This window comes from Fusarium subglutinans (genome assembly GCF_013396075.1).
Source record: "Fusarium subglutinans strain NRRL 66333 chromosome Unknown NRRL66333_c0000109, whole genome shotgun sequence".
Taxonomy (NCBI): domain Eukaryota; kingdom Fungi; phylum Ascomycota; class Sordariomycetes; order Hypocreales; family Nectriaceae; genus Fusarium; species Fusarium subglutinans.
In genome coordinates, this window is record NW_023502172.1 from 55501 (window position 1) to 69670 (window position 14170).

General features: G+C 50.9%; 3 protein-coding genes across 3 annotated transcripts; 1 reads left to right on the forward strand and 2 right to left on the reverse strand.

Moving 5' to 3' along the window:
• Positions 1-285: 285 nt before the first annotated feature.
• FSUBG_8169 (rRNA-processing UTP23) lies at positions 286-1249 on the reverse strand (the record flags this gene model as incomplete). Its single annotated transcript, XM_036686548.1, has 3 exons — positions 286-971; positions 1023-1112; positions 1162-1249. The coding sequence occupies 3 exons, from the start codon at positions 1247-1249 to the stop codon at positions 286-288; spliced, it is 864 nt and encodes a 287-aa protein (XP_036536326.1).
• A 502-nt stretch (positions 1250-1751) lies between these two features.
• FSUBG_8170 (phosphatase 2c 80) lies at positions 1752-2955 on the reverse strand (the record flags this gene model as incomplete). The annotated part of the gene is made up of 2 exons (XM_036686550.1): positions 1752-2478; positions 2537-2955. 2 exons carry the CDS (start codon positions 2953-2955, stop codon positions 1752-1754), a joined length of 1146 nt encoding a protein of 381 aa, XP_036536327.1.
• Positions 2956-7984: 5029 nt separating this feature from the next.
• FSUBG_8171 (uncharacterized protein) lies at positions 7985-12835 on the forward strand (the record flags this gene model as incomplete). Its single annotated transcript, XM_036686551.1, has 5 exons — positions 7985-8000; positions 8044-8072; positions 8491-8887; positions 9019-9176; positions 9239-12835. 5 exons carry the CDS (start codon positions 7985-7987, stop codon positions 12833-12835), a joined length of 4197 nt encoding a protein of 1398 aa, XP_036536328.1.
• Positions 12836-14170: the final 1335 nt, after the last annotated feature.

The window sequence follows — 14170 nt, forward strand, 5'->3', positions numbered from 1 at the left end:
AGCAATTGATACAGTTTATGGTCATTGCAAGATGAAGAGTTGGTTAGGGCTGAGTGAATTATGATCTGATTAAATTGCTAACATTGTTCGACGCTCAAACACTATTCCTTTCATGCGCCCTTTGACTCCCTCAATCTATACTATCTTCTCGGGTATCGCTAACGGCGCACACTCCTTTTGATATCCCCTGCCCCCATTAGTACATATTCCAGATCAAGCACGTGGTGATCTGAGCATTCCTGTTTCAACCCTGGAGACTGCCATCTGCTTTGCTTGCTAGTTTTCTCATGGTTCTGCCATGACCACTTCCGCTGCTGGAGTGTCCGTTTCGCCGCCATCTGCTGCAGTAGCCTTATTCCTCCTCCGTCTCTTTCGCTTGCCGATGCCTTCTTGTGGGACGTCCTTTGCATCAGTAGATTCTCGCTTCTGTGGTTGTTGTCCTTCTGTCTTTGGCTTCTTGGATTTCTGGACCGCCAAAGGATTGGGCCCTTTGGGTCCGTGTCCTTTCTTCTTCTTCTGTTTTTGTTCTTCAGAGTTGTTATCGGTCTTCTTGTCGGCCTTGTCGTCGTCGTCTACGTCTTCTCGCTTTCGCTTGCCCAACTGATTCTTGATCTCTGCTCGAAATTTGCTTCTCTCCTCCTTTGCTCGTACTTGAACGCTCTCATCCGCCATTGGCTCGAGAATCATAACACTCCTCTTGATATAGATGAGAGGGACTCCTTTGATGCCTCGCAGCATCCTTCGCACCTCCTGGTCTTGGCTGGCCACAACGTAGCGATGCTTGTTCTGAAGTGTATCCTTTGGGTCGACAACTGATCGAAGGCACTCTTGAGTGCTCAATGGCTCGGGATAATCGTCGGGATGGTGACCGCATCGTCTTCGCTCCAGGGTCTTGGCTAGGTCAATAGCTTCATGTACGCCTGGCTCATTTCGCGCAGCGTAAAGTTTGCGAATTTCGCATTGAGTAATCACTATTCCAGTTAGAAGATCGACCACGACAAAAGCTTGTCATGGAAACATACTGGGCTTGACCTTGCCATGAACTGTCCTCGACAGAGCGGGCTCGAGGTCCATCTTGAACCGGGAAGAATCTCTCACCATCTCGGCATCGACTGCATCTTGTAAGCTTCGTCTATCTGGCTCAAGTTTGCGACAACTTACCCAGAACCTGATAGGGCTCACGAAAGCCGAAGGTCTGGGAGAACTGCTCCATGAGCTTCCGATACTGTTTTGACCGCTTTCCTCTCATTTTGAATAATTTGTTGTACCAAGCTAGGTATTTGTTTAGACTTACTAGGTAGGATTGGATGCGACGAAGTCAAGGCTGGCAGAAAATAAATTTCCTTATCGCGGCACGTGCGATAAGCTAAAACCGACCCGTTGCGCCATGCGCCATGGCTGTAATGCCCCGCCATCCCACTTCCTTCGCTTTTGTCATGGCCATTATTTGGGGCTGAAAATAAGTGAAAGGCTATTACTTTAGGTATCATGAGGGTTCCAGATCTGAAATTGTCTAGGCAGATTGTTTCTATATAATGCATGTTGACTCGTTACTTGAGAACCGTATGTTCGCCTCTCCCGTCCATCATTAAATCGTGTAATTAGGTACTAGGTATCTTATGCTTCGAAGGGTCGATCCGGCAAGTCTACTATAAGCCGTCCAGATGTCTCAGTTGTCCAGCAAAGAGACTACGTACGATCATCCCTCATTTTTCACACAGAGGGCCGCGACAACACTGATATCGTCAAGTTTACCTGCTACTGTTAGCTTTGCTTTCTCTCTTGGAAACTTGACGCTGCTGCTTACCACCCTCGCTCGCTAAACCCTCCTCGATCGCATGTTCCATGAATGGACTCTCAGCGAAAGGATCTACGGCGATTTCCCGGGCTGCCTCCATTAGATCTTGAGCCGCAACTCTCATTCCACCGTTGCGGCCACCTGTGCGATCACCCTTGTGAGCTTCTGCATGTGTCCCAGATTCCCACTCTTTAACGCTTTTGAGTATTCTTGCAACGATCTCGTGCTCCCAAAGGTTATCGATAACCCCGTCACTCATCGCAAGCACGATATCACCGACTTCCAAATCAACCTTTTCCATAACTGCATTATCGGTGGGTGTGTCAGGACTGTTAGTCCCAAGCTGTCGCGGGCAATCAAACCAGTGCCACTGCTCCACAGTCTTGTAAATGACTTTTTCAGTACTAGGTCGGAGGACCATGACCTGGCAGTCGCCCACGTTAGTCACATACAAGACGGGCGATGCCTGAGCTTCATTCTCGGTGCAAGTCTTGTAATGTAACTGCGCGCCACAGGCTGTTGTTGTTCCCAAACAGTCATGCGACATAGTTGCCTCAAGAGTCTGTTCATATGCACTTTGTAGGCTGGCGATGGGGTTCGGTTCTTGCGACTTTGGTAACCCAACAAGTTCTTCCTCGATCGCAGAAGACCAGAAATGTCCAATCAGTCTTGACCAGAGCCTACAGTTCAAGTCAGTGACGATGGTAAAAGATATTCGGAAGTTGCCCGGCAACTTACCCGGCATGCCCTCTCGGTCTTGTGGCCCACGCACCCACGCCGTCGTTGGCACAAATGAAATAATCACTCGCGTAGACAGCATCGTCGCCGTTTGTTTTCCCTCTGATAAGCTGCCCGTTGACAAAAGCACGGCGGTCACGGCTCTGGTGATGTGTACTTAAAGGATCGGTAAAGGATGTGGACGGAGGAGAGAGGAAAGGCGGAGGGAATGGGCGTGGAGGTCGTTTCGCAAAGAGTCCAATGCCTGTTTCGAATCGAAAAGGCAAGATGGGACCATCATGTAAAAGGCGACTCGTCGTCGAAGCGAATCGTCTCTTGCGACACGGGCGCCATGCTGTGCATGTCAGGCGTCGCACCGGGAGCGATGATAAGAAGGATGTCGGGACGGCCGCCAGAATCGAAGATGGTTGACTGGGCATTCCAGCTGCACAAGCCCGGAGCTGCCCCTTTTGAGTTGCCTGCCTGGCCGCAACCTGTAGTTAGATTGCTAATGTGCTCTCCGAGAGAGAGATATGATCTCCAGGAGAGAGCAGAGCACCGTGATCAGGCTCGGACAGCTGGGGGATTACAGACAGCTGCCCAGACACGTGATAAGCCCGAGACCGCCAAACAAGGGCGTCATCCAGAACAGGCAGTTTTTGTGTCAAAGCGACCAATGATTTGCAAACACTATTCTTCTCCCGCAGGAACCCGAGCTCATTGTTGACCCCAACGGTAGGAGAGAGGACTAGGCTGAGCTAGCATTGGAGGCAGAACGAAAAGAATCACCCTGTGAACGTCCTTAGAACGATTCAGTTTGTGCGGTTGGCCTGCTTCTTTTGTAAAACTTTGCCTTGAGATAGGGATGTGCTTCGGCGATCTTCCGTGAGAGAGTGGCCGAAGCCCAATTGTCGCAATGCATGGCGTTTGATAAGTCAGCCAATGCCACATCCGCAAATAGGCTATATCCAGAGAAACTCTGAGTAAACTTGACAACTGAAAAGGCGTATATTCCTACCAGGGCCCTATTAATAAGGGACTTCAGTCAATTATGACTTTGGTGAATTGTGTTGTCTGAAAGACACGACTAGCAATGGTGGATCCTTTGGGGAGAAAGTTCCCCAGTTACTGGGAAGCTGACAGCACTTTAAGAACATTATTGGGGAAGAGATTCACCAGATGACACTTCAACACTTAGTCCTCGTTATATCGGACCTTGATATAGTGTGTTAAATAAACTTAGCAAAAAGCATACTAAACTTATGCTAGGTCTTGTTGTCATTTAGGATCAAGGTCCTGAGTTTTCTTGCCTCTCCTTGAGGCTGTAGTCACTGGAGCGGCTTAGGGTACCATGTGTTGGCGCCATGGAGAGACAGGCATCTTCACACGTCATGAAACGAAACAAAGCTAACTTGACAAAATAAAGTGTGTCCAATCTCGTGGTTGCCGCACCTTGTTCAATCCGATCTAGAGATTCAACCCAATCATGAATGCCAAGAAGGGTTGGCAACCTGCAAGCTGCCAGAAGGGAGCCGGATCCTCCACTAGCTGGAGATATCGTCAATATTCGTTTAGGAAAGGCATTTATGATAAGACGAGGGCTGTAGGATGACGCATTTTATTGAGACACTGCTCATGATATGTTTGATTTCTCCACGCAAAGATCAGCTGGACTGGAAATAGTGCCTCATCACGATCTGAACCAAACTTATTACCGCAAGATTGGACTCATGACGTAAGGGATGGAGATGAATCGATTCTCAATCAAAGCCCATTTCCCCATTAGGGGTCAGCTTGAACCTCCTGCGGACGCTATTATGCGGACTGCGAAAATAGCGTCCAGAACATGAATGTAACGACATACGTGTAGCTGGCATGACGAACTGCGGCTCTTTAGATCAGTTGTTGGCTTTTCAAATGCCTGACGATCAAACAGGTGGACCTGGACGATCGTACGGGGCTTGTATCCGAATCTACTCCGTTAAAGGCTGTACTAATCACAGCAATCTCGTGCAGTTGACTTTGAAGTGAGACGTCTCATGTTAATCACAATCGTGATTGACATGACCATTACTTCAATCCCCATCTTGACACGCAATCCTTCTTGGCCGTATAGAGACAAAGGTATCAGTTAGCCGCCTTTGCAAAATAACATGACAACCCCATTCTGGTTGTAACCTTCGAGCGTACCGTATTTCTGGCGGCTGAGTGAGCATGGATAGTGCAAGGGCCAAGGGGAAGCCGGTGTAGCCGGTTGAGCTAGGAGATTCATCAGATTTTGCCCTGAATTTAGCTATGTATGTTTACATCTTCTCAAACAATAATACGTTGTGGCCAATGGGACTTGATGATAGTCACAAACACCAAGAACTTGGCAGCATTGCCATCACGATTCGGAGCCCAAGCCCAAGCCCAAGCTGCAAGGTCTTATTCAAAGATGTAATTTCCATTCGGAGTTTGACAGTCCAGGTAGTCTTCTCCAGGTTTTGAAAACCCCGAACCATCCTGATCCTTGTCCGGCTGAATTAGGGCTCGGATGCCTCACTCAGGCTCAAGACTGTCCTACTGCAGTATGTGCAAAGCTCAGAGGTGATGAACATCTGTATTAGAAGGCAATGGCATTATGCATGAAATCGCTACAGATATTGTATGTCTGCATTTGGCATTTACAGTACGGAGTAAAGCAGTTTGTAAAGTACGACGCCGAAATTGATAGTCTACCCACTCTATGCGTACATGAAAATCAACATTTGAGGCCTCAAAGTGCCAAGCTTTTTCTGACCCCAGAAAACTACTGAGTGAAGCCCGCTTATAGTTACTGTACAAATCCGTACTCCGAACAGACAGGTTCTCTCCGAATCCCAGCGGCTGGACGCTTACGTATCCATGAAGCAGGATGGTGGAGCCAGACCAGCAAAGTCTAGATATCATGTTGAGGCTTGGCGAAATACTATTGAAGCAATACGAGGCCTGGCTCGCTGACTTAGCTCGCTCACTGGTATGGTGTAATTTCGCTGGTACGAGGCGGTAGGCATTCCATCCCATCAGTGAAGCTGACAGGATGGGACGATACCCGCAACATGGGCGAACAAGAGAATCGCGACCAGAGTGGCTGGCTGCAGGGCTTCAGGCGCCGAGACGCATTCAATGGATCCCACGAGAAATCATTGATGGAGCCAGCGGCAACAAGAAGCCTTGAATTGGAAGATGGCGTTACTCCGTAGTTAGTGACGAATCTGTTTTGCCGGGCTGCCGGGATATGCCTCTCTCTATCCACTCCGTCCGTATCCCGCCCGTCGTTAACGCCGCTCTACGGGCTCCGAAGCGGGAGAATCCCAGCCACTGTCTACCGAATATTCTTTTATAGGCTCACGTTGGCCTAGGTTAGTAGTTTTGGGCAGTGGATCGGCGGTATATACTGCAGGTACCCAAGCTGCAAAGCTACCAAGTTACCTCTTTCGTAAGTCGTGAAGCGTTTGGACAAGATTTGTTGCAATCTTGTCTTGACTGCTTGAGCTCTGCTGCGCCGCCGCGAGTCCCAAGTCTTGCTGTTTGCAATGTGTACCGGATGCCAGGTTGTGTGCTCGGATACCAAATCAAAGCCGTCTCAGACAAAGGTATGATACTGGTGATAGCCCGCGCCAAGCGACTGAAGCCCAGATGCGCGCGGCCTCTTCTTCACGTTGCACCACGCATGTCTCCGGATCTTGGCTGGGTCATAGACAACTGATCCGGTGTCAGAATGATTGGATGGCATGTTTCTCCAGTATGGCTCTCTAGACGTCCAACTGTCCATTCAGCATCTTTCCTGTTAGTGAAAGGCATGTTGCGAAACAAAGGCCTGCCTTGCGAAGGCTCCGATTCATGCTCTGTCATTCTTTGAGCTCTATTTTCGTCTCCAAGCTACGTCGTCAACTTGAAACTGGGCTTCATGTCAAGTATATAGAAATACGATACCCTGCCATTATTGTATGCATGTTGCAGTCTTCCTTGCTTCTCAGAGCATCCATCCTCTGTTCGATTCCCTGATTCACTTTTTATACTTGTATTTCCGTTTTAATCCTCTTGGCTCACCGACTTTGCTCTCATTACTCGGTGTGCAGTACATTAGAGGTGCTAAGAGGGTCCTCTTAGTGATTTGAGGGTGTCGGTTCTAGACTTAGACTTCTCGCCCAGACCATCGCCGGCTGCTAGTGACGTATGCCATCGACCAGGTCCATCACCACTCAATTCGTTCATCGCGAATCGCTCATCAAAGCACTGGATGGGACCATCCTGTATGGGTACGGGGGTACGCGGCTCCAAGCAAAGCAGAGCAAAGCACATTTTTGTATGCAGGCAAGCAAGCAAACAGGATCGCCTAAGCCCGGACCCTCTTGTTACCAGCTCCGGAGACAACTCTAGCTGAAAGTTGCTCAACTCGTGGGACTTATCAGTAAAGGGACCCCCGCGCTGGCTGGAGATCGCAGCATTGGACCAGGCTTGAAGCTTGTTGGAGGTCCTCTTTTTTCCAAGAAAACCTGCTCTTGACGTTGCGATTTCTGGGTCCCTACCAGCCTCTGACAGATTTATTAAACAACCAAAGCCCGCAAGTCCAAACCCTGGGAAAAGGTGGACGTTCTGAACGACGCATCTCCTTTTAGAGCTCAACGCACGCATTACAGCGCTGTACCGACCACTAACAAAGTGCCGTTGACATTGACATTGGCATCCAATTGCCATCGCCGACTGACGATCTTTCTCAAGCCCGCCGACGCCGGCTTCCGCGTGTTGACGTACCTACACTGAAATCACGAAATTATATAAGAAATTACCGACCATCCCCATATTCAGAGCCAAGACTTGCATCGTCTAACTAGGTTCTCGTCACTTTCACTCGTCGCTCGCTCAGTTGCTGCAATTCCTTTTACGGTAGTTCACCACAGTTTTGACCTCGACCAGCTGTACCAGGGCTGGTCATCCTTGGCCGGTTAATAAGTACTGACTGACATGTCAGTCGCCCGAAGCATCCGTATCTGCATCCGCAATCTGCTTCGCACCCGCCGCAGCACCACCTTTGAATGGATACAGTCCGGCGCCGAGTTCTAAAGGGAGTCTAGAGTCTAATAAAGTCGCACATACAAGAAGCGCCCACTTCACCTACATCTGAATCGTCCCGCACGCAAGGGCCTGTTTTCTTCCTCTTTCCTCCTCACTCCTGGACCTTGGATTCGCCCTGATCTTGGATGCCCAGCTATAGACAAGCTTGTCTGGAAATTACGGTACCAGACTGTCGTCAGTATTGTGGCTGACGCACCTCACACCTGTCGAGACATCCCTTGCGCAGTTGATCTGTTCAACTACTGACCTAACAGCTCTCTCCCTTTCGCTGTTTGTGGTTTCTGGGCACTAATTGGCCTGTTTTCTTCTTCTTCTTGATATTTTTGTCTCAGAAATTTCTTCAGTTGCAGGCCGAGCATTGTGGACAAAATGGGTCGAAATCGAGGTGCGTACCATCAAATATTGTGCATTCGTGAATCTCATTCCAGCTCTGGACTTGTCTTTGATCGTCCGCCACGTACGTTGCGTTGCGTCGCTTTACGACCCGACAAGACAGAAGACGGCGCTAGTGGTTCGCTGGTCCTTGCCCTGGCGTTGGCCCAGTCTAAGTCTAGGCGGGCTTGCCCATGTCATGATGGATGCCCACTGCACGGTGGCAGCTCTACGCCTGTAACCACAGCCAGGGGGGGCTGCTTATGGGTACCTCTCGGAACGGCGGGGGCTTTGACATCCACTATGCGTTGACGTGTGGTGGCCCAAAATGTCCTTGGCTAGCTCATCTAGGGTTCCGTTTCTTTTGGTTCAAGGGACTGAGCGACGGGCTCTCTTCCCCTAGGGGGCTGCATACCATTCTGTTCATAACATCTCACCTCATCCCGTCCTTGTCGTACTAACTCGTTGGTGCCAATACTTTAGTCCTCTCTTTTATGTCCCAGTTCTCTGCGGGCACAAAGACACCGCCACCCTCAACTTCTCCTCCGTCAAATTCACCTCACAGACCGGGGCATCGCAAGACGAACTCTGGTACAGAACCCTTTCCCGACCACCGAGTCAGTACCGACATTTCTCGGCCAAACACACCGCCTTCGCGGCCAGATTATGGCACTCCCATAAACGGCGGCTCCCCGATCGAACCTTCTGCTCGCCGAAGACGCAGCTCATCTGCTGCATCATCACGACCCCCGTCCATGGTCCTGGCTCATCAACCAGCCATCATGGATATCACGGAGGATACGATCCCCGAACTGCAGCCTATCTTTTCATTCCTCAACAGCCATTCCAACAAGCTGTACCAAGAGGGTTATTTCCTCAAGCTCGATGACCAGAATACACGTACGCTCGATCTAGCTTCCATTGCCGCTTGTTCCCCTCCACACTTGCACCCCTGTGACGCCAAGTTTACTCCACACTCAACTATTTACACATGTGCTGCAAGGATGTTCAGCTAACAAAGCCGGTTACAGAAGGCAAACCCAACCCTGATAGAACCTGGACAGAGTGTTTTGCCCAGCTTGTGGGAACCGTCTTGTCACTCTGGGATGCCGCAGAACTCGATGCAGCTGGCGAAGACGGCGAAGTCTTGCCTAAGTTTATCAACTTGACAGATGCCTCAATCAAAATGGTGAATAACCCGCTCGCGTGCCAAGTATGTCTTCACACTTGATTAACACAATTTCGTCACAGATCGAGTCGCTGCCTACAAGATCTTCAGACGAGCAACCGCTACAGAACATCCTGAGCATTTCAACGGCTGGAAGAAACAGATATCTCCTCCATTTCAACTCGCGACACTCGCTGCTGCAATGGACTGCTGGCATTCGACTAGCTATTTTCGAGCACTCCTCTCTGCAGGAGGCCTATACTGGCGCTCTGATTGCAGGCAAGGGCAAATCGCTCAACAATATTGGTGTCATCATGGAGAGGGCACGATTCCCCACCGAAGAATGGGTTAGAGTCCGATTCGGCGCTGGTGTACCTTGGAGACGATGCTGGTGTGTTATCACCCCTCCTGACGAAAAGCAGTATGCAAAACTCCAGAAGGAGCTTAAGAAGAGGTCTCCTTACGATCGATCGCCTGTGCCCACACTCAAGGGAGATGTTAAGTTCTATGACCAGCGAAAGGATGGCAAGAAGCAGAAGAAGATGCAGCCAATCGCTACCATCACCGACGCCTACTCTGCCTATGCCATCTATCCCCAGTCCAAGTCATTGATTGACGCGTCGACCTTACTCAAAGTTGAGGGTAACATTGCTATTCACACTGATCCCCCCTCGTCTACCGAAGGGTTCGTCTTCATCATGCCTGAAACTCACCCTGCTGTCAGCGGATTCGAGATGCTGCTGCGTTTCCTCTTTCCTACCTGGGATACCTTTGGTCTTTACGGCCGACCTGGTAGACTTGTTGCCAGCACACTTGACTCCAGATCTCTCATGTTTGCTATGCCTAAGAGCCGGCGCTATGGTTATCTTGAGAATTTGGATGTTTCCAACCTCATTCTTGAGGATGGTAGCTCTGGATGGGGCGAGAGAGATTGGAGAAAGAAGCTCAAGGACTGCACCGGCACTCGCATGAATGCTGTAGATGATGCACCCACGACACGTTCTCGAAGCAACAGTCGAAAGAGTGTTCGACTAAGCTTTGGTGATGGACCTCCAAAACCCAAGGCCGGATTTTCGGATGAACAAGTCCCGACCAGATCCTCGCGATCATTCTCTCTCACTGATCGCACTCGAACAGACTCAGCTCCCGCAGATCCTGCGAGGGTTGCCTTCGGAGGACATGGCCGTAACTCATCCGACCCCAACCAATTGGGAGGCCCTCCTCTCCGTCCTGGTACCAATGGTAATAGCCCTTACTCAGGCTCGCCACAACGTGGACAAACTCCGGTTGGCGCTCCGCGCCATAACCAAGCTTCACGTGACGAGAGTCCCGCTTACCAGAATGAACGAGCCCCCTCTGGCTCTCCTCCCCTGAAAGACCTGGATGGTATGCGTCAGATGCATACTCCTGAACCAGTCTCACGACCCCCAGCCTTTAGCCACGGGTCCCAGGCTCGCCCTGTCAGCAGAGCCTATCATTCGCCTGAGCTTAGGCGGGCTAATAGTAGGCTTTCTGTCACAACTCTGGCCCAGCTTGCCACAGCTGGAGGATTGGGTGGCCAAAACGATTCAAATCCTTCTCCACGAGGGGATGAGGTGGACGCTGCAAGATCTGGACCATCGGTACTGCCACCACACGCCAACTCCGTAGGGATATCTGCTAACGACAACCGTTCGCGTGAAGCTTTAAGCCCACTGAATCAGGATCCCTCTTTCAACAGTCTTCCTCCTCCGGCAAACTTATCCCAACAACGATCACGATCGCCACTGGCCCAGCCCCCGCTTGGGCCTCCTAGTGCATATGGCCGCGGGCCTAACTCCCGTCCTGGAACTTCAGAAGGACGGCGATCTCCGATGCCTCCCGGTATGCCACCTCAACAACGACCTCCCCATCCTCAAAATGCCAACCGTCGGCCTGACATGGGCCCTGATGGCCGCCGACCGTCTGACCCTCGACGGCCTGGCCCTGACGGACGAAGACCATCGGATCCTCGGGGTCCTGGCTTTGATGGGCGTAGACCTTCAGACCCTCGAGGTCGTGGCAATGGTCCTCCTCCTGGCCACATGCCTCCGCCACCTGGCCCCCATGGTAATTATCGTCCCGGACCAGGGCGCCCCGGACCTCCTGGACCACCTCCGGGTTATCGCCCTACCGGACCTCCTCATGGACCACCGGGACCAATGGGCCACCGAAAGCCTGTGCCAGGCGGACCGCCCCCACCTGCGCCTTTTGAAAATTCCAAGGGAAACACTATGTCGGGAAGCAGTGGCATCACCACGAATGAGATAATTGACCATTATGCGTTCGATCAAGGTCGTCAGACACCTCGGCAAGGCACACCGAACTCAGAGAGGCGGCCGGGACCCCCAGGCAGGCAAGAAAGCCACATGAGCAACCAAAGCAGTCATTATGAGGATAATTCTCCCACCAGCAGCCTCAAGAACTTTGTAGATACATACCAATACAGCGAACCAAAGCCCCGAGCCGGTGTCCTGAAGACTGTCGGTGGCGCTGAGGAGCCCGATCCTCGAGACCCTGGCTTTGATATACCAGATATCAATTTCGGCCCGACCATTAATTACGCAGCCACCAAGGACCGCAGTAAAACACCCAGCGCTCTGACTCCTGGCGGCTCATCACAGAGACCGCATACACCCGGGGGTCAAGGACCAACGCCCCCACCTCATAAATATTCGGGTTCTCAGGGGTCTCTAGGACGTAAGGAATCCCCAGATCCAAAGCGCACCATGGCATGGCAGCCCGGCGCATCAACTCCTCCGAGCAATGCACACGGGTTAAGCCCCGAAGAGTTTGTGCAGCAAAGGGCAGCTCATGCTCGCAGTGCATCCGGCAACACTTTGGGCGGCTCACCCAGCCCAGGCATAAAACGAACTAGTTCTTCTGACATGCTACACGCTATTCAGAACGGCCGCCACTCTCGCAGCAGTTCTGCTGATCTGCTTGCACGACCTGGATCGCGGGGTGCTAGTTCGACCTTGAACTTTGCAAGCTCTGGAGAAACATCTAGCCACCTCAGTGCTCGGGAGCAGGAGCATGTTGCCCGCCTCACAGGCCAGCCGTTGATCAGTATGCCAGGACATCAGAGACAGGGTTCCCAGGGTAGTTTTATGCCTGGCCACCAGAGGCAAGCTTCCTCTGGATCAGGGTTAGTTGGTGCTATCGAGGCCCGGGAACGAGAAAAGCAACAGATGAAGCAAGGAGTGAACAGCCAGGCAGTCCAGCATGCGATCAGCCAGCGTCAGCAGCAACAGGCTGCCATGGCGTACCAGCAGCAAATGGCGCAGCAACAAATGGCTCAGCAGCAAATGATGCAACAGCATATGGCCCAACAGCAACAGATTTCGTACCAGCAGCAGGCTCAACAACAACAAAACTACCAGCAGGGATATCAACAGCCAATGATGGGTGCTGGTAACATTCCCCCATACAGCCCCATGGGCCAGCCAGCTGGTCAGTACACTCCCGGTGGATCGCCGTACGGACCGGCAACTCAGCAGATGGGAGGAGTTGGACAGCCGAACAGTTTCTCGCGACCACTCCGGGCTGCGCAGCAGGTCGACCCTCGCTTCGTACCACCTCAGGGTCAATACGGCCCATCGCCTGGAGCTCAGCAGACCACTCGAAACGTTCATCCCCAGTATCAAGGACAGGCGTTTTAGTAACGGACAGGGCAGGGTCTAGGTATACCACTACTTGACTAAGATCATGGATATTTGGATGATTGAAGCGATTTGGAGCAAACATGAAGGGGCCGCATATATCACATGGCGTTCAGGAATTGGCAAGACGTGCTTATTTGGGGGCAGCGGGTTGAAAACCAATTGCATAGTTATAGTCTTGGGCATACAAAAAAAGGACTACATTACCTTTGGAAGGGGCAGCATACTTGTTTATAGATGCATTTTGAATCTGCCTAACATACATTTCTTTTTCTTCTAAGAATTATAGTGCTTTCAACTGACATTCCGCGTATGTAAGGACCAAGGTGCAAGTAAGGTTCTATGATGGATGGCGCTTAAAACAAGGTACACAGAGTCCGGGATAAATATAATTCTTACTTCTTGAAGAAAAGAAAAGAAACGAACAAAACTCAATTGTATTTCTGTCTAATATCATGACGTAGATAGCAAGAGTTGAGAAGAAAGTCATCTATTGGTTGATGACGCTGCGTGAACTAGGCTGAGACCTTTGGCAGGCGTCGCTGTCCAGTGACTTTGCTCGACCCGCTCGTTTCTGGAGGCGAGTCTCGAGGGCAAAGCATTGTTGGTAGGCGCCTGATGAACTGAGGTAGATTCTTGTACTTAATAGCCTGTGATTGTTAGTGAAGTGACAAGGCGCGTGACCTGAACGCGCCCCAAGTACCATTTTCACGCGCCCGTGTTACAAGAAAAGAAACGTGATGTGACCTTGTTTTGTTGAATCAGATGAGCTTGACTTTTTTTTTTTTTAACCCTCTCTGGTTGCTGAGGCATCCGAGACGTACAGTAAGTCTGGAGGGACCGTTTCCACTCTGTCAGTCGGTGGAGGTAAGGGGTCGCCGCCCCGTTGGTGATCATGAACGGCACTCAAACGGCTTCTCCCCGCTGCGACTTTGCTCTCTTGGGGATTTATCAGCCTAGAAGCGGTCACTAGAGGGTGCCTAACACCTTGCTAAATCTCAGTCTGATAGGTCAGCCAACGCCGTTAATCCAGATTCCGATTGATATCAGCCAACCAGCGTCAGTAGCGACTTGACACTCGAGGATGGAAACTGTCGGTCGTGACGTCCCTCATCCCTCGTCCCAGCCGTCCCATCCAATACTTGAACCTCAAAGTCCCTTGTCGTTTCTTTTTCTATCCTGCCCCCCTCTCTTGGACTCTTGATACTCTTCACTTGTCTGTCTCGTTTCTTTTCTTCTTTTCTTTCTTACCTCCAAACATACGCAATTTCTTTATACAAGACTCGCACAACTGTTGTCTCGACTCGACCGCACCGAGACATACAAACTTTTGGC